At 49.8% G+C, this 26363-nt stretch overlaps 1 protein-coding gene across 1 annotated transcript; it reads right to left on the bottom strand.

Moving 5' to 3' along the window:
* Positions 1–2701: 2701 nt before the first annotated feature.
* LOC136617832 (zinc finger protein 660-like) lies at positions 2702–25433 on the bottom strand. The gene is made up of 4 exons (XM_066594286.1): positions 25284–25433; positions 23092–23183; positions 22224–22314; positions 2702–3807 (listed from the first exon to the last, which is right to left on the bottom strand). The coding sequence occupies exons 1-4, from the start codon at positions 25354–25356 to the stop codon at positions 2900–2902; spliced, it is 1164 nt and encodes a 387-aa protein (XP_066450383.1). The 5' UTR covers positions 25357–25433; the 3' UTR covers positions 2702–2899.
* Positions 25434–26363: the final 930 nt, after the last annotated feature.

A 26363-nucleotide genomic window follows, 5' to 3' on the forward strand; every position in this document is an offset into this window, starting at 1 on the left:
AGATGTGAGATTGAGGTCAGAGCATGTAGAAATGAGAAGGAAAACAGTGAAATCTGTTATACAATTCTATTACTTGCCTAGAAAGAGTTCAATTCACTTCAGGGGAAGAAATGCGCTCCAGCCACATAGCATAGTTAGAAACTGCATACTTAGGATCTTCTAATTTGATCATTAATAATGTGGAGTTGTTATTTTTGTGAATTTGAGTGTGTGTAGGTCCCATATATGTTGTGTGTTGTCTATCTGTATACATTATATAGGTAACATATAACTAAAGTTATAGAAATCGTTATCATGGTCTGGAAACATCAGAAGAGAGACAGTTGGTGTAGGGACAGTTGAGAAGACAGCTGGCAAAAGGGGCACTATATCTATGGCCCTTACCAGTCATTCCATGGATAGAATGATTGATGGCTAAAAGGGGACCAAGTGCTGGCTGATAGTATCTCAGGGCACTGGTGAGAAAACCCAGTGAAGCAGTATGAGAGCAGATAGGAATACACTAGCAGCAAGTGCCACCACCTTTAGACATGGCAATGAAAGACAGGATTGTAAAAGAACATTGACCCCTTTCATCATCTGAAAGTTAAATGAATATAAGTTATATGTTACTCTGCCTGACTCCTCGGACTCTCTTCTCCAGGGTACCACCACACTACACCATGACATAACACAGGGATCAGAAGCCAGCTGGTACCATCAGTCACCAACATTTTACTGTGAAGTGTTCAGCTATAACAGAACAACCACCGTTGTACCAACCTCCCACCCTGGGACATTACAGTATGTTCTCTTTGTGTTTCTACTTGTTCTCTGTTCACAGAAAAAGTAAAAAGAAGTGTGGTGGCTCAGTCATTAGCACTGTTGCCTAGCAGTGCTGGAGTTCTAGGTTCAAAACTGAGCAAGGACAACATTCGCATGACAACCAGAATGGACTACTCAATTCAGAACTCAAGATCCTGCAACTCATGACTTGAAGGTTAAGAGGTCACTATTAGCTAACATGAATATTTTTGAGGAAATATTTTTCACACTTTTTTTTAGCCAAAAAAGCCTTCAACTATTAAGGCCTATGGTAGGACTTGGAGAATTTTTACTTTGGTTTCTTTAGAACTCAGTTTCCTCTCCCCCAATCCTTGCAGCTCTACAGTGCCTTCAAGGGGATTTCCTAAAGGACTGAAGCTCAAAACTCTTTAGGTGAGGCTTTCGTCCATAAATACTTTTTTGAGTATCGTGAACCATACAAAAGACTCCTTTCTCAGTGCCTTATTATCCAGACTATCCCATATTTCTTTCCTGAGGTCTCATCTGATAATAACAAAGAGGAGGTCTGCTTACCTGCCTTCTCTCCGGCGCCAAAGAATGAGGAGCAAGAAAAGCTTCACCTTCTTGAAGTTACCACTTACCTTGTCAGAACCAAAGATGTTAGGAGTTCTGATGTTCTTACTGTCCAGTTAAAAAATAACAAAGAGGTGAAGAAAGTGAGTAAATCCCCTCTGGTTGGGAGGAGTAAAGACACACCCCACAATATTATTAATTAGGGGGTCTCCCTACTCCAGAGGATGTAAGACCCTCCTCTACATCTACATCCAGGGTGGAGACAACCCCGTGCTCTCATGAGATCTGCAGATCCGCGCTTGGGCCTCATCTACTACACTTACTAACCGCTATGGGTAGGAAGTAGCTTCTTTAGGAGACGGTGCCTCTGGCAGGCAACTGCTTGGTACTGCAGCTTCTCCCATCCCCTAGGTCTTGTGCTGCCGGTCCTTATAGTGATCACACTGTTAACTGTAATCTTCCTTTCCTCTGAAGGCTCCACAACAAGTTCTACTGCTGCTCCCATCAGGAACGGTTTCTGCCTCCGGAGGGATTTCTATTCCACACAATCTGATTAATTGTTTAACCGCTCGTTTTCTCTTCTGTCCGAGGAAGCGGGAGGCAAAACAAACTGTCTATATTGTGCTGCCGAGGATCCAAAGAAAGGACAATCAAAGGTAAGAAGATTGTCGGCTACACTGTCATACTGGTATCTATCCCATCTATAACACGCTGTATTCTGCCCTGTATAGTGTCCTCACAGGAGGTCCATCTATAACACGCTGTATACTGCCCTGTATACTGTCCTCACAGGAGGTCCATCTATAACACGCTGTATACTGCCCTGTATACTGTCCTCACAGGAGGTCCATCTATAACACGCTGTATACTGCCCTGTATACTGTCCTCACAGGAGGTCCATCTATAACACGCTGTATACTGCCCTGTATACTGTCCTCACAGGAGGTCCATCTATAATACACTGTATACTGCCCTGTATATGGTCTCCACAGGAGGTCAATATTTTTGAATGAGAACAATTAAAGTGATCAATAAGAATGTAGTGCAAGGCTTGTGTGTAGGGTTGCCCTTTTTGGGGAGCTTACTCCGCAGTGGAGGAGGTTTTAGGCATCACATGGGCTAGCAGCATTCTCTCCCTATGTAGTAAATACTTGGATTCGTTGTAGGGGTTTTTTTTAGCAGTTTTGATGTACGTAAAGGCAAAAAATAAGAGTTATATTTCACAAGGAGACTTTTATTCAGTGATTTTTACAGTAATAAGAAGGTTCATGGGGACAATTCAGGGTCGCTGCTCTGGGAGTAAACCAGGATCTTCTCTTCTTCCTTCTACCCATAATACTTCTCCATGGATCTCGCTCACAGGTACATAGAATTTGGGTGTTTGGCAGATTTGGGGTGATTCTACCCACAAATAAATCTCTCTTACTGGATGTTTAATGTCTGTAAATAACTGGTGGGTTACATTTTCTCTGTGAACTAGAATCTGGTTTCTTCTCTGTGTGAATTGTCTGAGCAGTTTCAAAATTTGATCAAATTATAAAACATTTTTTCATATAGAAGATCAAAAAGGCTTCTCTCCTGTGTGAATTCTCTGATGCATAGCAAGAACAAATTGATTAAAAAAACATTTACCACATTTTGAACATGAATATTTCTGTTTCTCTCTGGTGTGTTTTTTCAGATGTGCATTAAGATTTGATTTATTTATAAAAGTTCTCTCACATTCTGTACATGAATACGACCTCTCCCCTGAGTGAGTTTTCTGATGATCCGTAAGTTTGCCTTTAGTAATAAATCCTCTCCCACAGTCTGAACATAAATATGGCTTCTCTCCTGTGTGATATCTCTGATGCTTAACCATATCTGATTTATTTGTAAAACATTTCTCACATTCTGAACAAGAAAACGGCTTCTCTCCTGTGTGGCTTCTCTCATGTATAACAAGGCTTGCTTTTCTTCTAAAGCTTCTCCCACATTCTGAACATGTAAACGGTTTCTCTCCTGTGTGAATTCCCTCGTGTTCTGCAAGGTATGATTTACTTGCAAAGCATTTCCCACATTCTGGACATGAATACGGCTTCTCTCCTGTGTGAGTTCTCTTATGTTTATCAAGTTTTGATTTATGTGTAAAATCTTTCCCACATTCTGAACATGAATACGGCTTCTCTCCTGTGTGAATTTTTATGTGTGGATAAAGATTTGACCTATGTGTAAACTGTTTTCCACATTCATTACATGGGAACCTTTTTCCCCCATCCTGACCCACACTTGTGGTAACCATCTGTGATTCGTTCGGAGACAGTTCCTCATAATTGGGGGGATTATATGATGGATCTGTACTGTGAAGTCCTGGAGGTACATTGATGGTAATGAGGTTTTCTCCTGAAGAGCGCTGCACGATATCTTCATCTTCTACCTTATAATTTACTGACAACATGAAGTTTCCCTCAGAAGTCGTACTGGGAGTTTCTGAAAGAATTAAAAATGGATTTCAGGATTGTTTTCATCCAATTTACAAATTTATCACATTACTATTAGGCTGGATGCACTAGAAGCTTTTGATGCAGTTTTTTTTTTTTTTTGGCTGAAGCCGGAAGTGGATACAGGAGGAGGGAGAAGTTCTTCCTTTATATGTGCCATGTAGGACACATAGCTTAATCACTTCCCGACTACATCATGTGAGTACACATACCTCCCGAATAGAGATGAGCGAGCACCAAAATGCTTGGGTGCTCGTTGCTCCAGTCAAACTTTCCGTGATGCTCGAGAGCTTATTTCGAATAACGAACCCCATTGAAGTCAATGGGAGACTCGAGCATTTTTGTATATGACCGATGCTCCGCATAGGTCTTCACTTGTGAAACTCTGGAAAACATCCGAAAATCATGGAAACACCACAGAAACGGATAAGGAAGGGCAGGGGCAGCATGAAGGACTGCATCTCAGGCTCCCAGGTCCCACCATTAAGCCACAATAGGGGCAAGAGTCTGCCCCACCCCCTAACAGTTTTTACTTTGGACAAACCCTCATTAGCAAGGTATACCTTAGCTAAGCACCACACTAACTGCAACCAAGCACAATCACTGCCTGCGGGTCACACCCCTGCCTCTTCTCCTGGGTTACATGCTGGCATTGCTGTCCAACCCTCCGCACGACCCTGCATCCACAGTGCACACACAAGTTTCCCTGCGCAGCCTTCAGCTGCCCTCATGCCACACGCTGGCCTCATAGCCACACCACCCTCATGTCTATTTATAAGTACGTCTGCCATGAGGAGGAACCGCAGGCACACACTGCAGAGGGTTGGCAGGGCCAGGCAGCGACCCTCTTTAAAAGGGGCGGGGCGATAGCCCACAATGCTGTAGAGAATCGATGATAAATTGACGTACGATCATCATTCCAATCCCGTGCCACCTCCGTCGCAAAAATGTCACGAGCCGCAAACGTGCGCATAAAGGGGACTCAGGTGCCAGCCCAGAACTTCTAAACATCTCCACAATGCAGCAATACTCTGTGTGGGAAGCATGTGAGCGGGCCCAGAGTCCCAGCCTCCATCTTGTGTGACCCAAGGTGTTGCGAGTTACATAGCAATGGGCAATCCATGAGTCCACACATAATTCATTCTGTGTAGGTGTTAGATAGCTCAACACCGCAATGGAAAGTCTTTGAGTTCCTGGGGCTTGCCTATGCTGTTGGTGCGCAAAGATGGTATTAAACAAGAAGAAATCAGAGTTTCACCCTGTCAAGTACCTCGGCCCACATTTCTACCCAGTCAGTGTATTTATGCCAGACAGGTAAAGCAACGCAATGGGAACTCATTGTGCACTCACAGCATAGGCTAGCCCAAGAAACTCAAGCATAGTATTAGACAAGGAAATCAGAGTGCCCAAACATGGCAGAGTTTCACCCTGTGAAGGACCTCGGCCTACTTTTCTGCCCTAGTCAGACAAGTAAAACACCGCAATGGAAAGTCTTTGTGCACCTACAGCATAGACGAGCCTCAGGAACTTAAAGATGGTATTACGTATAAAGAAATCACAGCGCCCGAACATGGCAAAGTTTCACCCCGCCAAGGACCTCGGCCCATACCCTCAGCAATCGTGGGCATAAAGCGGACTTCGATGCTAGTACAGCTGTGAACGTCTCATTTAATTATTTGCAGTTGCTTTCACCGCTCCAAAGACTGCATTAACCAGGAAGAAGTTCCACAGGCCCAACCTGGTGCAGTTGCATTTCCCCCAGGACATAGGTCTCTGCCCACACCCTTAGTAATCGCAGTCAAAGAGCGGACTCCGATGCTAGTACAGCTGTGAACGTCTCATAAATGCAGTAACGCTCCTCTTCTTTGGCCCAAACCAGTGTATCAGATAACTGTGGTAACTCCTCCTCCAAGCAGGAGGAGGAGGTGGCCTTAGAAGGCCAAGAAAAAATGACCAGGACCCGCAGTAGCCTGTGTGGGAAGTATGTTAGCGGGCCCAGAGTCAGGCTCGGTCCTAGACTCCACCTTGTGTGACCCAAGGTGCTCTAAGTTACATAGCAATGGGAAATCCATGTGTCCCAACACAGAAAGGTCAACACTGCAAGGGGAAGGGTTTGAGTTCCTTGGGCTTGCCTATGCGGTCAGTGCACAGAGATGGTATTACACAGGAAGAAATCAGAGTGCCCAACCATGGGAGAGTTTCACCTCACCAAGGACCTTGGCCTCGGCCCACAATTCTGGCCTAGTCAGTCACTGTATTATTTGTGCCAGATAGGTAAAACACCGCGATGGGAAGACTTAGTGCACCGATAGTATAGACAGACCCCTGTAACACTCCTGTAGCAAAGGTATAAACAGACCCCAGTAACATTTCTGTAGCACAAGTATAGGCAGACCCCAGTAACATTTCTGTAACAGTATAGGCAGACCCCTGTAACATTTCTGTAGTAACAGTATAGGCAGACCCCTGTAACATTTCTGTAGTAACAGTATAGGCAGACCCCTGTAACATTTCTGTAGTAACAGTTAAGGCGGACCCCTGTAACATTTCTGTAGTAACAGTTAAGGCAGACCCCTGTAACATTTCTGTAGTAACAGTTAAGGCAGACCCCTGTAACAGTTATGTAGCAGAAATATAGGCAGACTCCTGTAACATTTCTGTAGCAGCAGTATAGGCAGACCCAAGTAACATTTCTGTAGTAACAGTATAGGCAGACCCCTGTAACATTTCTGTAACACAAGTATAGGCAAACCCCGGTAACATTTCTGTAGCACAAGTATAGGCAGACCCCTGTAACATTTCTGTAGCAGAAGTATAGGCAGACCCCTGTAACATTTCTGTAGCAGAAGTATAGGCAGACCCCTGTAACATTTCTGTAGCAGAAGTATAGGCAGACCCCTGTAACATTTCTGTAGCAGCAGTATAGGCAGACCCCTGTAACATTTCTGTAGCAGCAGTATAGGCAGACCCCTGTAACATTTCTGTAGCAGCAGTATAGGCAGACCCCTTGTAACATTTCTGTAGCAGAAGTATAGGCAGACCCCTGTAACATTTCTGTAGCAGCAGTATAGGCAGACCCCTGTAACATTTCTGTAGCAGCAGTATAGGCAGACCCCAGTACCATTTCTGTAGTAGAAGTATAGGCAGACCCCAGTAACATTTCTGTAGTAAAAGTATAGACAGACCCCTGTAACATTTCTGTAGTAACGACGTTTCGATTCTTTTCTTATATGAGTCTTTGTCAAGAAAAGAAGGTTATATAAGAAAAGAGTCGAAACGTCGTTTTTCTGTGTTGGGAGGAATAAAACCCTCACTTCTTTGCACCACAACTGCTGCCTCCATTGCTTCTTTACTGGAATTATCATTGGATGGTCTGATTTGGATCCAGGCCTGATTGGCTTTTTGCAGGATCCCTGTCCGGAGCTATTAGGGCATAAATCTGTGCTGTTGATAAAAGACTCTATCTGTAGTAACAGTATAGGCAGACCCCAGTTACATTTCTGTAGCAAGAGTATAGGCGAACCCCTGAAACATTGGTGTACCATTAGTGTAGGCGAAGTCTGGAAAAATTAGTTAGATAACAGTATAGGCGAGGGCCAGAAAAATTAGTGTACCAAGAGTACAAGTGTACCTGTGAAAAATTTACCAACCGAGAGGGCAGGTGAGACCCAGAAATATTTTTTAAAGATACAGGCTCGCTGTTGCTTAATTTGCAACAGAGCCTGGAAGCAGCCCAGTGAAAAAAATTGGTTTCTGGTAAAGTATCAATACTTTTGAAACTTTGAAAAATTGTATAAAAAAAACTTGTAAGCAGAGTCTTTTGGGCCGCAGAAAAATTGGCAGTTTAGCGTGATGATATGTTGTTTTAAGAGGAGGAGTAGGAGGACTAATATCCGAGAGTGATTGACAAAGCTAATTCCCCCGTTTTTTCCGGTGATAGAGAATGCTTATTTATCCAGTTGCAGCGAAAAGAATCTTTAGGTACCGCTGCTTTCCGCCGGTGGAGAAGAGAAGTCTGGGGAAATCCAGGCTTTGTTCATCTTTATGAGTGTAAGCCTGTCGGCACTGTCAGTTGACAGGCGGGTACGCTTATCCGTGATGATTCCCCCAGCTGCACTAAACACCCTCTCTGACAAGACGCTAGCGGCAGGGCAATGCAGCACCTCCAGGGCGTATAGCGCAAGTTCGTGCCACGTGTCCAGCTTTGACACCCAATAGTTGTATGGAGCAGAGGCATCATGGAGCACGGTGGTACGATCGGCTACGTACTCCCTCACCATCTTTTTACAGTGCTCCCTCCAACTCAGCCTTGACTGGGGAGTGGTGACACAGTCTTGCTGGGAGCCATAAAGCTGGCAAAGGCCTTGGAGAGTGTTCTCCCTGCCTGCGCTGTACATGCTGCCTGATCTCCGCGCCTCCCCTGCTACTTGGCCCTCGGAACTGCGCCTTCTGCCGCTAGCGCTGTCAGATGGGAAGTTTAGCATCACTTTTTCCACCAGGGCCCTGTGGTATTGCATTACTCTCATACCCCTTTCCTCTTCGGGAATGAGAGTGGAAAGGTTCTCCTTGTACCGTGGGTTGAGAAGGGTGTACACCCCTAACATGAAGTCAGCCATGTGTGCCAGGGTGCCAGTACGCAAGACATGGCTGTCCTCACAAGGAAGATGACTTTCAGGATCCTCCCTCCTCCTCCTCCACAGCCCAAACACGCTGAATAGATGAGATGCAAGCAGCATGGGTACCCTCTGCATTGTGCCCAGCTGTCTCTTTCCCCTCCTCCTCCTCCAAAACGCGCTGAGATATAGACATGAGGGTGGGTGAACTCAACACATGTTTAAACAGCTAGATAGTAAGGAGGACTCCCCTCCAGCGCCCCGTTGTACCCCCCCCCCCCCCGAGATGCAATTGTAGGGTGCTGCTGATGGGTTAGGATGGTAGCCCAGAGCCTATTGAAAACTTCCAGCGCTGTCATGTGGGAATGCCTATTAACCCTTTCCAATGCAGTGTCAGCCTTCGTCAGCTCCAACGCTGTCCTGCATACTGTGACATACATATGGTGAACAGCCTCTGACATCGGAGCGCTGTCCTGCATACTGTGACATACATATGGTGAACAGCCTCTGACATCGGAGCGCTGTCCTGCATACTGTGACATACATATGGTGAACAGCCTCTGACATCGGAGCGCTGTCCTGCATACTGTGACATACATGTGGTGAACAGCCTCTCACATCGGAGCGCTGTCCTGCATACTGTGACATACATATGGTGAACAGCCTCTGACATCGGAGCGCTGTCCTGCATACTGTGACATACATATGGTGAACAGCCTCTGACATCGGAGCGCTGTCCTGCATACTGTGACATACATATGGTGAACAGCCTCTGACATCGGAGCGCTGTCCTGCATACTGTGACATACATATGGTGAACAGCCTCTGACATCGGAGCGCTGTCCTGCATACTGTGACATACATATGGTGAACAGCCTCTGACATCGGAGCGCTGTCCTGCATACTGTGACATACATATGGTGAACAGCCTCTGACATCGGAGAGCTGTCCTGCATACTGTGACATACATGTGGTGAACAGCCTCTGACATCGGAGCGCTGTCCTGCATACTGTGACATACATGTGGTGAACAGCCTCTGACATCGGAGCGCTGTCCTGCATACTGTGACATACATATGGTGAACAGCCTCTGACATCGGAGCGCTGTCCTGCATACTGTGACATACATATGGTGAACAGCCTCTGACATCGGAGCGCTGTCCTGCATACTGTGACATACATATGGTGAACAGCCTCTGACATCGGAGCGCTGTCCTGCATACTGTGACATACATATGGTGAACAGCCTCTGACATCGGAGCGCTGTCCTGCATACTGTGACATACATATGGTGAACAGCCTCTGACATCGGAGCGCTGTCCTGCATACTGTGACATACATATGGTGAACAGCCTCTGACATCGGAGCGCTGTCCTGCATACTGTGACATACATATGGTGAACAGCCTCTGACATCGGAGCGCTGTCCTGCATACTGTGACATACATATGGTGAACAGCCTCTGACATCGGAGAGCTGTCCTGCATACTGTGACATATATATGGTGAACAGCCTCTGACATCGGAGCGCTGTCCTGCATACTGTGACATACATATGGTGAACAGCCTCTGACATCGGAGCGCTGTCCTGCATACTGTGACATACATATGGTGAACAGCCTCTGACATCGGAGAGCTGTCCTGCATACTGTGACATACATATGGTGAACAGCCTCTGACATCGGAGCGCTGTCCTGCATACTGTGACATACATATGGTGAACAGCCTCTGACATCGGAGCGCTGTCCTGCATACTGTGACATACATATGGTGAGCAGCCTCTGACATCGGAGAGCTGTCCTGCATACTGTGACATACATATGGTGAACAGCCTCTGACATCGGAGCGCTGTCCTGCATACTGTGACATACATATGGTGAACAGCCTCTGACATCGGAGCGCTGTCCTGCATACTGTGACATACATATGGTGAACAGCCTCTGACATCGGAGCCCTGTCCTGCATACTGTGACATACATATGGTGAACAGCCTCTGACATCGGAGCGCTGTCCTGCATACTGTGACATACATATGGTGAACAGCCTCTGACATCGGAGCGCTGTCCTGCATACTGTGACATACATATGGTGAACAGCCTCTGACATCGGAGCCCTGTCCTGCATACTGTGACAAACATATGGTGAACAGCCTCTGACATCGGAGCGCTGTCCTGCATACTGTGACATACATATGGTGAACAGCCTCTGACATCGGAGCGCTGTCCTGCATACTGTGCCATACATATGGTGAACAGCCTCTGACATCGGAGCGCTGTCCTGCATACTGTGACATACATATGGTGAACAGCCTCTGACATCGGAGCGCTGTCCTGCATACTGTGACATACAAATGGTGAACAGCCTCTGACATCGGAGCCCTGTCCTGCATACTGTGACATACATATGGTGAACAGCCTCTGACATCGGAGCGCTGTCCTGCATACTGTGACATACATATGGTGAACAGCCTCTGACATCGGAGCACTGACCTGCATACTGTGACATACATATGGTGAGCAGCCTCTGACATCGGAGAGCTGTCCTGCATACTGTGACATACATATGGTGAACAGCCTCTGACATCGGAGCGCTGTCCTGCATACTGTGACATACATATGGTGAACAGCCTCTGACATCGGAGCGCTGTCCTGCATACTGTGACATACATATGGTGAACAGCCTCTGACATCGGAGCCCTGTCCTGCATACTGTGACATACATATGGTGAACAGCCTCTGACATCGGAGCGCTGTCCTGCATACTGTGACATACATATGGTGAACAGCCTCTGACATCGGAGCGCTGTCCTGCATACTGTGACATACATATGGTGAACAGCCTCTGACATCGGAGCCCTGTCCTGCATACTGTGACAAACATATGGTGAACAGCCTCTGACATCGGAGCGCTGTCCTGCATACTGTGACATACATATGGTGAACAGCCTCTGACATCGGAGCGCTGTCCTGCATACTGTGCCATACATATGGTGAACAGCCTCTGACATCGGAGCGCTGTCCTGCATACTGTGACATACATATGGTGAACAGCCTCTGACATCGGAGCCCTGTCCTGCATACTGTGACATACATATGGTGAGCAGCCTCTGACATCGGAGCCCTGTCCTGCATACTGTGACATACATATGGTGAACAGCCTCTGACATCGGAGCGCTGTCCTGCATACTGTGACATACATATGGTGAACAGCCTCTGACATCGGAGCCCTGTCCTGCATACTGTGACATACATATGGTGAACAGCCTCTGACATCGGAGTGCTGTCCTGCATACTGTGACATATATATGGTGAACAGCCTCTGACATCGGAGCCCTGTCCTGCATACTGTGACATACATATGGTGAGCAGCCTCTGACATCGGAGAGCTGTCCTGCATACTGTGACATACATATGGTGAACAGCCTCTGACATCGGAGCGCTGTCCTGCATACTGTGACATACATATGGTGAACAGCCTCTGACATCGGAGCCCTGTCCTGCATACTGTGACATACATATGGTGAACAGCCTCTGACATCGGAGCGCTGTCCTGCATACTGTGACATACATATGGTGAACAGCCTCTGATATCGGAGCGCTGTCCTGCATACTGTGACATACATATGGTGAACAGCCTCTGACATCGGAGAGCTGTCCTGCATACTGTGACATACATATGGTGAACAGTCTCTGACATCGGAGAGCTGTCCTGCATACTGTGACATACATATGGTGAACAGCCTCTGACATCGGAGCCCTGTCCTGCATACTGTGACATACATATGGTGAACAGCCTCTGACATCGGAGCGCTGTCCTGCATACTGTGACATACATATGGTGAACAGCCTCTGACATCGGAGCGCTGTCCTGCATACTGTGACATACATATGGTGAACAGCCTCTGACATCGGAGAGCTGTCCTGCATACTGTGACATACATATGGTGAACAGCCTCTGACATCGGAGCGCTGTCCTGCATACTGTGACATACATATGGTGAACAGCCTCTGACATCGGAGCGCTGTCCTGCATACTGTGACATACATATGGTGAACAGCCTCTGACATCGGAGCGCTGTCCTGCATACTGTGACATACAAATGGTGAACAGCCTCTCACATCGGAGCGCTGTCCTGCATACTGTGACATACATATGGTGAACAGCCTCTGACATCGGAGCGCTGTCCTGCATACTGTGACATACATATGGTGAACAGCCTCTGACATCGGAGCGCTGTCCTGCATACTGTGACATACATATGGTGAACAGCCTCTGACATCGGAGCGCTGTCCTGCATACTGTGACATACAAATGGTGAACAGCCTCTCACATTGGAGCGCTGTCCTGCATACTGTGACATACATATGGTGAACAGCCTCTGACATCGGAGAGCTGTCCTGCATACTGTGACACACATATGGTGAACAGCCTCTGACATCGGAGAGCTGTCCTGCATACTGTGACATACATATGGTGAACAGCCTCTGACATCGGAGCGCTGTCCTGCATACTGTGACATACATATGGTGAACAGCCTCTGACATCGGAGCCCTGTCCTGCATACTGTGACATACATATGGTGAACAGCCTCTGACATCGGAGCGCTGTCCTGCATACTGTGACATACATATGGTGAACAGCCTCTGACATCGGAGCCCTGTCCTGCATACTGTGACATACATATGGTGAACAGCCTCTGACATCGGAGAGCTGTCCTGCATACTGTGACATACATATGGTGAACAGCCTCTGACATCGGAGAGCTGTCCTGCATACTGTGACATACATATGGTGAACAGCCTCTGACATCGGAGCGCTGTCCTGCCTACTGTGACATACATATGGTGAACAGCCTCTGACATCGGAGCGCTGTCCTGCCTACTGTGACATACATATGGTGAACAGCCTCTGACATCGGAGCGCTGTCCTGCATACTGTGACATACATATGGTGAACAGCCTCTGACATCGGAGCGCTGTCCTGCATACTGTGACATACATATGGTGAACAGCCTCTGACATCGGAGCGCTGTCCTGCATACTGTGACATACATATGGTGAACAGCCTCTGACATCGGAGCGCTGTCCTGCATACTGTGACATACATATGGTGAACAGCCTCTGACATCGGAGCGCTGTCCTGCATACTGTGACATACATATGGTGAACAGCCTCTGACATCGGAGCGCTGTCCTGCATACTGTGACATACATATGGTGAACAGCCTCTGACATCGGAGCGCTGTCCTGCATACTGTGACATACATATGGTGAACAGCCTCTGACATCGGAGCGCTGTCCTGCATACTGTGACATACATATGGTGAACAGCCTCTGACATCGGAGCGCTGTCCTGCATACTGTGACATACATATGGTGAACAGCCTCTGACATCGGAGCGCTGTCCTGCATACTGTGACATACATATGGTGAACAGCCTCTGACATCGGAGCCCTGTCCTGCATACTGTGACATACATATGGTGAACAGCCTCTGACATCGGAGAGCTGTCCTGCATACTGTGACATACATATGGTGAACAGCCTCTGACATCGGAGCGCTGTCCTGCATACTGTGACATACATATGGTGAACAGCCTCTGACATCGGAGCGCTGTCCTGCATACTGTGACATACATATGGTGAACAGCCTCTGACATCGGAGCGCTGTCCTGCATACTGTGACATACATATGGTGAACAGCCTCTGACATCGGAGCGCTGTCCTGCATACTGTGACATACATATGGTGAACAGCCTCTGACATCGGAGCGCTGTCCTGCATACTGTGACATACATATGGTGAACAGCCTCTGACATCGGAGCCCTGTCCTGCATACTGTGACATACATATGGTGAACAGCCTCTGACATCGGAGAGCTGTCCTGCATACTGTGACATACATATGGTGAACAGCCTCTGACATCGGAGCGCTGTCCTGCATACTGTGACATACATATGGTGAACAGCCTCTGACATCGGAGCGCTGTCCTGCATACGGTGACATACATATGGTGAGCAGCCTCTGACATCGGAGCGCTGTCCTGCATACTGTGACATACATATGGTGAACAGCCTCTGACATCGGAGCGCTGTCCTGCATACTGTGACATACATATGGTGAATAGCCTCTGACATCGGAGCGCTGTCCTGCATACTGTGACATACATATGGTGAACAGCCTCTGACATCGGAGCGCTGTCCTGCATACAGTGACATACATATGGTGAACAGCCTCTCACATCGGAGCCCTGTCCTGCATACTGTGACATACATATGGTGAATAGCCTCTGACATCGGAGCGCTGTCCTGCATACTGTGACATACATATGGTGAACAGCCTCTGACATCGGAGCCCTGTCCTGCATACTGTGGCATACATATGGTGAACAGCCTCTCACATTGGAGCGCTGTCCTGCATACTGTGACATACATATGGTGAACAGCCTCTGACATCGGAGCCCTGTCCTGCATACTGTGACAAACATATGGTGAACAGCCTCTGACATCGGAGCGCTGTCCTGCATACTGTGACATACATATGGTGAACAGCCTCTGACATCGGAGCGCTGTCCTGCATACTGTGCCATACATATGGTGAACAGCCTCTGACATCGGAGCGCTGTCCTGCATACTGTGACATACATATGGTGAACAGCCTCTGACATCGGAGCGCTGTCCTGCATACTGTGACATACATATGGTGAACAGCCTCTGACATCGGAGCGCTGTCCTGCATACTGTGACATACATATGGTGAACAGCCTCTGACATCGGAGCCCTGTCCTGCATACTGTGACATACATATGGTGAACAGCCTCTGACATCGGAGAGCTGTCCTGCATACTGTGACATACATATGGTGAACAGCCTCTGACATCGGAGCGCTGTCCTGCATACTGTGACATACATATGGTGAATAGCCTCTGACATCGGAGCCCTGTCCTGCATACAGTGACATACATATGGTGAACAGCCTCTCACATCGGAGCCCTGTCCTGCATACTGTGACATACATATGGTGAACAGCCTCTGACATCGGAGAGCTGTCCTGCATACTGTGACATACATATGGTGAACAGCCTCTGACATCGGAGCGCTGTCCTGCATACTGTGACATACATATGGTGAACAGCCTCTGACATCGGAGCCCTGTCCTGCATACTGTGACATACATATGGTGAACAGCCTCTGACATCGGAGCGCTGTCCTGCATACTGTGACATACATATGGTGAACAGCCTCTGACATCGGAGCACTGACCTGCATACTGTGACATACATATGGTGAGCAGCCTCTGACATCGGAGAGCTGTCCTGCATACTGTGACATACATATGGTGAACAGCCTCTGACATCGGAGCGCTGTCCTGCATACTGTGACATACATATGGTGAACAGCCTCTGACATCGGAGCGCTGTCCTGCATACTGTGACATACATATGGTGAACAGCCTCTGACATCGGAGCCCTGTCCTGCATACTGTGACATACATATGGTGAACAGCCTCTGACATCGGAGCGCTGTCCTGCATACTGTGACATACATATGGTGAACAGCCTCTGACATCGGAGCGCTGTCCTGCATACTGTGACATACATATGGTGAACAGCCTCTGACATCGGAGCCCTGTCCTGCATACTGTGACAAACATATGGTGAACAGCCTCTGACATCGGAGCGCTGTCCTGCATACTGTGACATACATATGGTGAACAGCCTCTGACATCGGAGCGCTGTCCTGCATACTGTGCCATACATATGGTGAACAGCCTCTGACATCGGAGCGCTGTCCTGCATACTGTGACATACATATGGTGAACAGCCTCTGACATCGGAGCCCTGTCCTGCATACTGTGACATACATATGGTGAGCAGCCTCTGACATCGGAGCCCTGTCCTGCATACTGTGACATACATATGGTGAACAGCCTCTGACATCGGAGCGCTGTCCTGCATACTGTGACATACATATGGTGAACAGCCTCTGACATCGGACAGCTGTCCTGCATACTGTGACATACATATGGTGAACAGCCTCTGACATCGGAGCGCTGTCCTGCATACTGTGACATATATATGGTGAACAGCCTCTGACATCGGAGCCCTGTCCTGCATACTGTGACATACATATGGTGAGCAGCCTCTGACATCGGAGAGCTGTCCTGCATACTGTGACATACATATGGTGAGCAGCCTCTGACATCGGAGCGCTGTCCTGCATACTGTGACATACATATGGTGAACAGCCTCTGACATCGGACAGCTGTCCTGCATACTGTGACATACATATGGTGAACAGCCTCTGACATCGGAGCGCTGTCCTGCATACTGTGACATACATATGGTGAATAGCCTCTGACATCGGAGCCCTGTCCTGCATACAGTGACATACATATGGTGAACAGCCTCTCACATCGGAGCCCTGTCCTGCATACTGTGACATACATATGGTGAACAGCCTCTGACATCGGAGAGCTGTCCTGCATACTGTGACATACATATGGTGAACAGCCTCTGACATCGGAGCGCTGTCCTGCATACTGTGACATACATATGGTGAACAGCCTCTGACATCGGAGCGCTGTCCTGCATACTGTGACATACATATGGTGAACAGCCTCTGACATCGGAGCACTGACCTGCATACTGTGACATACATATGGTGAGCAGCCTCTGACATCGGAGAGCTGTCCTGCATACTGTGACATACATATGGTGAACAGCCTCTGACATCGGAGCGCTGTCCTGCATACTGTGACATACATATGGTGAACAGCCTCTGACATCGGAGCGCTGTCCTGCATACTGTGACATACATATGGTGAACAGCCTCTGACATCGGAGCCCTGTCCTGCATACTGTGACATACATATGGTGAACAGCCTCTGACATCGGAGCGCTGTCCTGCATACTGTGACATACATATGGTGAACAGCCTCTGACATCGGAGCGCTGTCCTGCATACTGTGACATACATATGGTGAACAGCCTCTGACATCGGAGCGCTGTCCTGCATACTGTGACATACATATGGTGAACAGCCTCTGACATCGGAGCCCTGTCCTGCATACTGTGACAAACATATGGTGAACAGCCTCTGACATCGGAGCGCTGTCCTGCATACTGTGACATACATATGGTGAACAGCCTCTGACATCGGAGCGCTGTCCTGCATACTGTGCCATACATATGGTGAACAGCCTCTGACATCGGAGCGCTGTCCTGCATACTGTGACATACATATGGTGAACAGCCTCTGACATCGGAGCCCTGTCCTGCATACTGTGACATACATATGGTGAGCAGCCTCTGACATCGGAGCCCTGTCCTGCATACTGTGACATACATATGGTGAACAGCCTCTGACATCGGAGCGCTGTCCTGCATACTGTGACATACATATGGTGAACAGCCTCTGACATCGGAGCGCTGTCCTGCATACTGTGACATACATATGGTGAACAGCCTCTGACATCGGAGCCCTGTCCTGCATACTGTGACATACATATGGTGAACAGCCTCTGACATCGGAGTGCTGTCCTGCATACTGTGACATATATATGGTGAACAGCCTCTGACATCGGAGCCCTGTCCTGCATACTGTGACATACATATGGTGAGCAGCCTCTGACATCGGAGAGCTGTCCTGCATACTGTGACATACATATGGTGAACAGCCTCTGACATCGGAGCGCTGTCCTGCATACTGTGACATACATATGGTGAACAGCCTCTGACATCGGAGCCCTGTCCTGCATACTGTGACATACATATGGTGAACAGCCTCTGACATCGGAGCGCTGTCCTGCATACTGTGACATACATATGGTGAACAGCCTCTGACATCGGAGCGCTGTCCTGCATACTGTGACATACATATGGTGAACAGCCTCTGACATCGGAGCGCTGTCCTGCATACTGTGACATACATATGGTGAACAGCCTCTGACATCGGAGCGCTGTCCTGCATACTGTGACATACATATGGTGAACAGCCTCTGACATCGGAGCGCTGTCCTGCATACTGTGACATACATATGGTGAACAGCCTCTGACATCGGAGCGCTGTCCTGCATACTGTGACATACATATGGTGAACAGCCTCTGACATCGGAGCCCTGTCCTGCATACTGTGACATACATATGGTGAACAGCCTCTGACATCGGAGCGCTGTCCTGCATACTGTGACATACATATGGTGAACAGCCTCTGACATCGGAGCGCTGTCCTGCATACTGTGACATACATATGGTGAACAGCCTCTGACATCGGAGCGCTGTCCTGCATACTGTGACATACATATGGTGAACAGCCTCTGACATCGGAGCCCTGTCCTGCATACTGTGACATACATATGGTGAACAGCCTCTGACATCGGAGCCCTGTCCTGCATACTGTGACATACATATGGTGAACAGCCTCTGACATCGGAGCGCTGTCCTGCATACTGTGACATACATATGGTGAACAGCCTCTGACATCGGAGCGCTGTCCTGCATACTGTGACATACATATGGTGAACAGCCTCTGACATCGGAGCGCTGTCCTGCATACTGTGACATACATATGGTGAACAGCCTCTGACATCGGAGCGCTGTCCTGCATACTGTGACATACATATGGTGAACAGCCTCTGACATCGGAGCGCTGTCCTGCATACTGTGACATACATATGGTGAACAGCCTCTGACATCGGAGCGCTGTCCTGCATACTGTGACATACATATGGTGAACAGCCTCTGACATCGGAGCGCTGTCCTGCATACTGTGACGTACATATGGTGAACAGCCTCTGACATCGGAGCGCTGTCCTGCATACTGTGACGTACATATGGTGAACAGCCTCTGACATCGGAGCGCTGTCCTGCATACTGTGACATACATATGGTGAACAGCCTCTGACATCGGAGCGCTGTCCTGCATACTGTGACATACATATGGTGAACAGCCTCTGACATCGGAGCCCTGCATACTGTGACATACATATGGTGAACAGCCTCTGACATCGGAGCGCTGTCCTGCATACTGTGACATACATATGGTGAACAGCCTCTGATATCGGAGCGCTGTCCTGCATACTGTGACATACATATGGTGAACAGCCTCTGACATCGGAGAGCTGTCCTGCATACTGTGACATACATATGGTGAACAGTCTCTGACATCGGAGAGCTGTCCTGCATACTGTGACATACATATGGTGAACAGCCTCTGACATCGGAGCCCTGTCCTGCATACTGTGACATACATATGGTGAACAGCCTCTGACATCGGAGCGCTGTCCTGCATACTGTGACATACATATGGTGAACAGCCTCTGACATCGGAGCGCTGTCCTGCATACTGTGACATACATATGGTGAACAGCCTCTGACATCGGAGAGCTGTCCTGCATACTGTGACATACATATGGTGAACAGCCTCTGACATCGGAGCGCTGTCCTGCATACTGTGACATACATATGGTGAACAGCCTCTGACATCGGAGCGCTGTCCTGCATACTGTGACATACATATGGTGAACAGCCTCTGACATCGGAGCGCTGTCCTGCATACTGTGACATACAAATGGTGAACAGCCTCTCACATCGGAGCGCTGTCCTGCATACTGTGACATACATATGGTGAACAGCCTCTGACATCGGAGCGCTGTCCTGCATACTGTGACATACATATGGTGAACAGCCTCTGACATCGGAGCGCTGTCCTGCATACTGTGACATACATATGGTGAACAGCCTCTGACATCGGAGCGCTGTCCTGCATACTGTGACATACAAATGGTGAACAGCCTCTCACATTGGAGCGCTGTCCTGCATACTGTGACATACATATGGTGAACAGCCTCTGACATCGGAGAGCTGTCCTGCATACTGTGACACACATATGGTGAACAGCCTCTGACATCGGAGAGCTGTCCTGCATACTGTGACATACATATGGTGAACAGCCTCTGACATCGGAGCGCTGTCCTGCATACTGTGACATACATATGGTGAACAGCCTCTGACATCGGAGAGCTGTCCTGCATACTGTGACATACATATGGTGAACAGCCTCTGACATCGGAGCGCTGTCCTGCATACTGTGACATACATATGGTGAACAGCCTCTGACATCGGAGCGCTGTCCTGCATACTGTGACATACATATGGTGAACAGCCTCTGACATCGGAGAGCTGTCCTGCATACTGTGACATACATATGGTGAACAGCCTCTGACATCGGAGCCCTGTCCTGCATACTGTGGCATACATATGGTGAACAGCCTCTGACATCGGAGCGCTGTCCTGCATACTGTGACATACATATGGTGAGCAGCCTCTGACATCGGAGAGCTGTCCTGCATACTGTGACATACATATGGTGAACAGCCTCTGACATCGGAGCGCTGTCCTGCATACTGTGACATACATATGGTGAACAGCCTCTGACATCGGAGCCCTGTCCTGCATACTGTGACATACATATGGTGAACAGCCTCTGACATCGGAGCGCTGTCCTGCATACTGTGACATACATATGGTGAACAGCCTCTGACATCGGAGCCCTGTCCTGCATACTGTGACATACATATGGTGAACAGCCTCTGACATCGGAGAGCTGTCCTGCATACTGTGACATACATATGGTGAACAGCCTCTGACATCGGAGAGCTGTCCTGCATACTGTGACATACATATGGTGAACAGCCTCTGACATCGGAGAGCTGTCCTGCATACTGTGACATACATATGGTGAACAGCCTCTGACATCGGAGCGCTGTCCTGCATACTGTGACATACATATGGTGAACAGCCTCTGACATCGGAGCGCTGTCCTGCATACAGTGACATACATATGGTGAACAGCCTCTGACATCGGAGCGCTGTCCTGCATACTGTGACATACATATGGTGAACAGCCTCTGACATCGGAGAGCTGTCCTGCATACTGTAAATATTCTGTAAATATCTCCGTCGGTATATTTGTATCTAAGCTCTGCAGACCGTTCTTAGAATAAAGCTTTATTAGTCGTCCTTGGATGCTTTAAGCGATGCATAACCCCGACGTGTGTTAGTCGTGTCGGCTGGTGGAGACAGAGGTGGCTGACTTACCTGTCAGAAATGGTCAGTGGTGGCAGAGAGGGGCGTGCAGGAAGTGGGGGTCTGGAGGTAAGTCGACCCTCCGGACGGTCCCTGGGTACATCACAGGTAGGTGACTGTCGGACCCACAAACCCCGTCATCTGTGACAACCCCAACTCCATAAAAGATGTACCTACCCCGAATAGTGCTGGTAAGTACTACCGGCTGCTCCACAAACACAAGGAGCCCTCGGAGATATAAAAGTCTCGGGCTCAGAACCCTGGAAAGCAGGTTGTGTTTGAAAAAAGTTATTTTTACTAAGAGGCCAAACAAAACGTTATAAACCTGTTATCACCGTAATCAGAGCGACCGCAGAATAAAGAGCAGCGCACTTTACTGCACCATAGGGATCACAGAAACAACGGCGCTCCGAGGAGGGACTGAATGTTATAAGGGCTTCACAACACTTCTAATGGCTGCACAACCGCTTTGTGCTTCCTGGTTGGTGCTGACCAGGTCATGTGACTGCTGCAGCCAATCACTGGCTAGAAGAAGTCCCTGCTGTGGTCGGTGACCAGGTCATGTGACTGCAGCAGCCAATCACTGGCTAAAAGAAGTCCCTGCTGTGGCCGGTGATTGGCTGCAGCAGTCACATGACCTGGTGAGCAGCAACCAGGAAGAACAAAGTGGCAAAACCCTATTAAATACCCTCCAGCCCATCATCACCTACCTGCGGGAACGTCCTCCTCCACCTCACTCTTCCACGGGTGATCGCCCCTCATCCTCTCTTCTTCTACCTCCACTTTAATATCATCTTCACCCTGATGTGTCATATGGGATAATTCAGTACAATATGGCGGAGCGGCGGGAAATATAACCGGACACTGAAATCTATGACTGCAGGAGAAAAGAGCTCCACCCCCTATATAGAGCTCCACCGCTTATATAGAGGAAAGAGCTCCAACCCCTATATAGAGCAGGGCCAGTGAAGCTCCACCCCTTATATAGAGCAGGGGCAGAGAGCTCCGCCCCTATATAGAGCAGGTCCAGAGAGCTCCACCTCTTATATAGAGCAGGACCAGTGAAGCTCCACCCCTTATATAGAGCAAGACCAGTGAAGCTCCACCCCTTATATAGAGCAGGACCAGAGAGCTTCACTACCTATATAGAGCAGGAGGAAAGAGCTCCACCCCGTATATAGAGCAGGAGTAGAGAGCTCCACCCCCCAATATAGAGCAGGACAAAGAACTCCACCTCTATATAGCGCAGGATCATAGCTCCACCCCCTATATAGAGCAGGACCAGAGCTCTACCCCATTTATGGAAAAAGGGGCAAATAGCTCCACCCCCTCTATAGAGCAGGACTACAGAGCTCAACCACTTACATAGAGCAGCAGCAGAGAGCTCAACCCCATATATAGTGCTGCACTCCCTATATAGAGCAGGATCACAGAGCTCCGCCCCTTACACAGAGCAGGGCAAGAGAGCTCCACCCCCTATATATACAGCAGGACCACAGAGCTCCACCCTCTATATAGAGCAGGGTCACAGAGCTCCGCCCCCTAAACAGATGTACTACAGGGCTCAGCGCCGTCTACCTGCCAGTTCTCCAGGACATCTTCCTCTGGACGCTCCTGAAAATATGGAGGACGGGGACATCTCTCTGGGGGTTTTCTCCTCCCATCTCCATCTGTGGAGACACACAGTGATGGGAGAATGTAGGCGACATCATACTGCCTCTTACCTGGTGACCACGAGGGCGGATGGCCATCCAGCATGGCGGCCACGTACTCATCACGCTGGCCCTCTACATACTCCCACTCCTCTTACCTGGTGACTCCGCCTCGAGCATGGCGGCCGCGTACACATCCCTCTGCATACTCATACTCCTCTTACCTGGTGACCCCGCCTCCAGCAAGGTGGACGCGTACACATCCCTCTACATCCTCCCACTCGTCTTACCTGGTGACCCCGCCTCCATCATGGCGGCCGTGTACACATCCCTCTACATCCTCCCACTCCTCTTACCTGGTGACCCCGCCTCCAGCATGGCGGCCACGTACACATCCCGCCGGCCCTCTACATCCTCCCACTCCTCTTACCTGGTGACCCTGCCTCCAGCATGGCGTCCGCGTACACATCCCTCTACATACTCCCACTCCTCTTACCTGGTGACCCCGCCTCCATCATGGTGGCCGCGTACACATCCCTCTACATCCTCCCACTCCTCTTACCTGGTGACCCCGCCTCCAGCATGGCGGCCCCGTACACATCCCTCTACATACTCCCACCCCTCTTACCTGCTGACCACGCCTCCAGCATGGCGGCCCCGTACACATCCCGCCGGCCCTCTACATACTCCCACTCCTCTTACCTGGTGACCCCGCCTCCAGCATGGCGGCCGCGTAAACATCTTGCCGGCCCTCTACATCCTCCCACTCCTCTTACCTGGTGACCCCGCCTCCAGCATGGCGGCCGCGTACACATCCCGCCGGCCCTCTACATACTCCCACCCCTCTTACCTGGTGACCCCGCCTCCAGCATGGCGGCCCCGTACACATCCCTCTACATCCTCCCACTCCTCTTACCTGGTGACCCCGCCTCCAGCATGGCGGCCCCGTACACATCCCTCTACATCCTCCCACCCCTCTTACCTGGCGACCCCGCCTCCAGCATGGCGGCCGCGTACACATTCTGCCGGCCCTCTACATACTCCCACTCCCCTTACCTGGTGACCCCGCCTCCAGCATGGCGGCCCCGTACACATCCCTCTACATCCTCCCACTCCTCTTACCTGGTGACCCCGCCTCCAGCATGGCAGCCCCGTACACATCCCTCTACATACTCCCACTCCTCTTACCTGGTGACCCCGCCTCCAGCATGGCGGCCCCGTACACATCCCTCTACATCCTCCTACTCCTCTTACCTGGTGACCCCGCCTCCAGCATGGCGGCCCCGTACACATCCCGCCGGCCCTCTACATACTCCCACTCCTCTTACCTGGCGACCCCGCCTCCAGCATGGCGGCCCCGTACACATCCCTCTACATCCTCCCACTCCTCTTACCTGGTGACCCCGCCTCCAGCATGGCGGCCGCGCACACATCCCGCCGGCCCTCTACATCCTCCCACTCCTCTTACCTGGTGACCCCGCCTCCAGCATGGCGGCCCCGTACACATCCCGCCGGCCCTCTACATACTCCCACTCCCCTTACCTGGTGACCCCGCCTCCAGCATGGCGGCCCCGTACACATCCCGCCGGCCCTCTACATACTCCCACTCCTCTTACCTGGTGACCCCGCCTCCAGCATGGCGGCCCCGTACACATCCCTCTACATACTCCCACTCCTCTTACCTGGTGACCCCGCCTCCAGCATGGCGGCCCCGTACACATCCCGCCGGCCCTCTACATACTCCCACTCCTCTTACCTGGTGACCCCGCCTCCAGCATGGCGGCCGCGTACACATCCCGCCGGCCCTCTACATCCTCCCACTCCTCTTACCTGGTGGCCCCGCCTCCAGCATGGCGGCCCCGTACACATCCCGCCGGCCCTCTACATACTCCCACTCCTCTTACTTGGTGACCCCGCCTCCAGCATGGCGGCCCCGTACACATCCCGCCGGCCCTCTACATACTCCCACTCCTCTTACCTGGTGACCCCGCCTCCAGCATGGCGGCCCCGTACACATCCCTCTACATACTCCCACCCCTCTTACCTGGTGGCCCCGCCTCCAGCATGGCGGCCCCGTACACATCCCGCCGGCCCTCTACATACTCCCACTCCTCTTACCTGGTGACCCCGCCTCCAGCATGGCGGCCGCGTACACATCCCGCCGGCCCTCTACATACTCCCACTCCTCCATGGAGAAATAGACGGCCACATCCTGACACCTTATAGGAACCTGACAACACAATATCCAGTCATCAGCCAGAGCCCCCCGCTAGAATGTCCCCCCACATTCCCCGCAGTCACCTCTCCTGTCAGCAGCTCCGTCATCTTGTTGGTGAGTTCTAGAAGCTTCTGGATCAGGGAGTGAGGATGGATGATGGGAGTCGCTGTCTTCTTCACTGCTGTGTACTCCTGTGGATGGAGGGAGACGCTCAGGGATGGCACAAATACAAGACAGATGGGAGGAATGGAGGGAAGTTCACCTCTCCGGTCAGCAGGTAGATGATCTCCCAGGTGACGGCTAATATCCTTCCGCTCATCTCCGTGCCGTCCATCGGGGCCTGAGGAGAGAGAGGTCACAGGGTACCGGCTGATAACAGAGAGCGCAACCCCTGTACTGCTGTATATATATATATCCTCTGATACCGGCTGATAACAGAGAGCGCAACCCCTGTACTGCTGTATATATATATCCTCTGATACGGCTGATAACAGAGAGTGCAACCCAGACATCAGCTTACCGTACTGCTGTGTATATATATCCTCTGATACCGGCTGATAACAGAGAGCGCAACCCCTGTACTGCTGTATATATATATATCCTCTGATACCGGCTGATAACAGAGAGCGCAACCCCTGTACTGCTGTATATATATATCCTCTGATACCGGCTGATAACAGAGAGCGCAACCTGCATGTCAGCTTACCGTACTGCTGTGTATGTGTATATATATATATATATATATCTCCTCTGATGCAGCTGATAACAGAGAGCGCAACCTGCATGTCAGCTTACTGTACTGCTGTGTATATATATATATCCTCTGATACCGGCTGATAACAGAGAGCGCAACCCCTGTACTGCTGTATATATATATCCTCTGATACCGGCTGATAACAGAGAGCGCAACCCCTGTACTGCTGTATATATATATATATATATATTATATATATATATATATATATATCCTCTGATACCGG

This window comes from Eleutherodactylus coqui, chromosome 1 (genome assembly GCF_035609145.1).
Source record: "Eleutherodactylus coqui strain aEleCoq1 chromosome 1, aEleCoq1.hap1, whole genome shotgun sequence".
Classification (NCBI taxonomy): domain Eukaryota; kingdom Metazoa; phylum Chordata; class Amphibia; order Anura; family Eleutherodactylidae; genus Eleutherodactylus; species Eleutherodactylus coqui.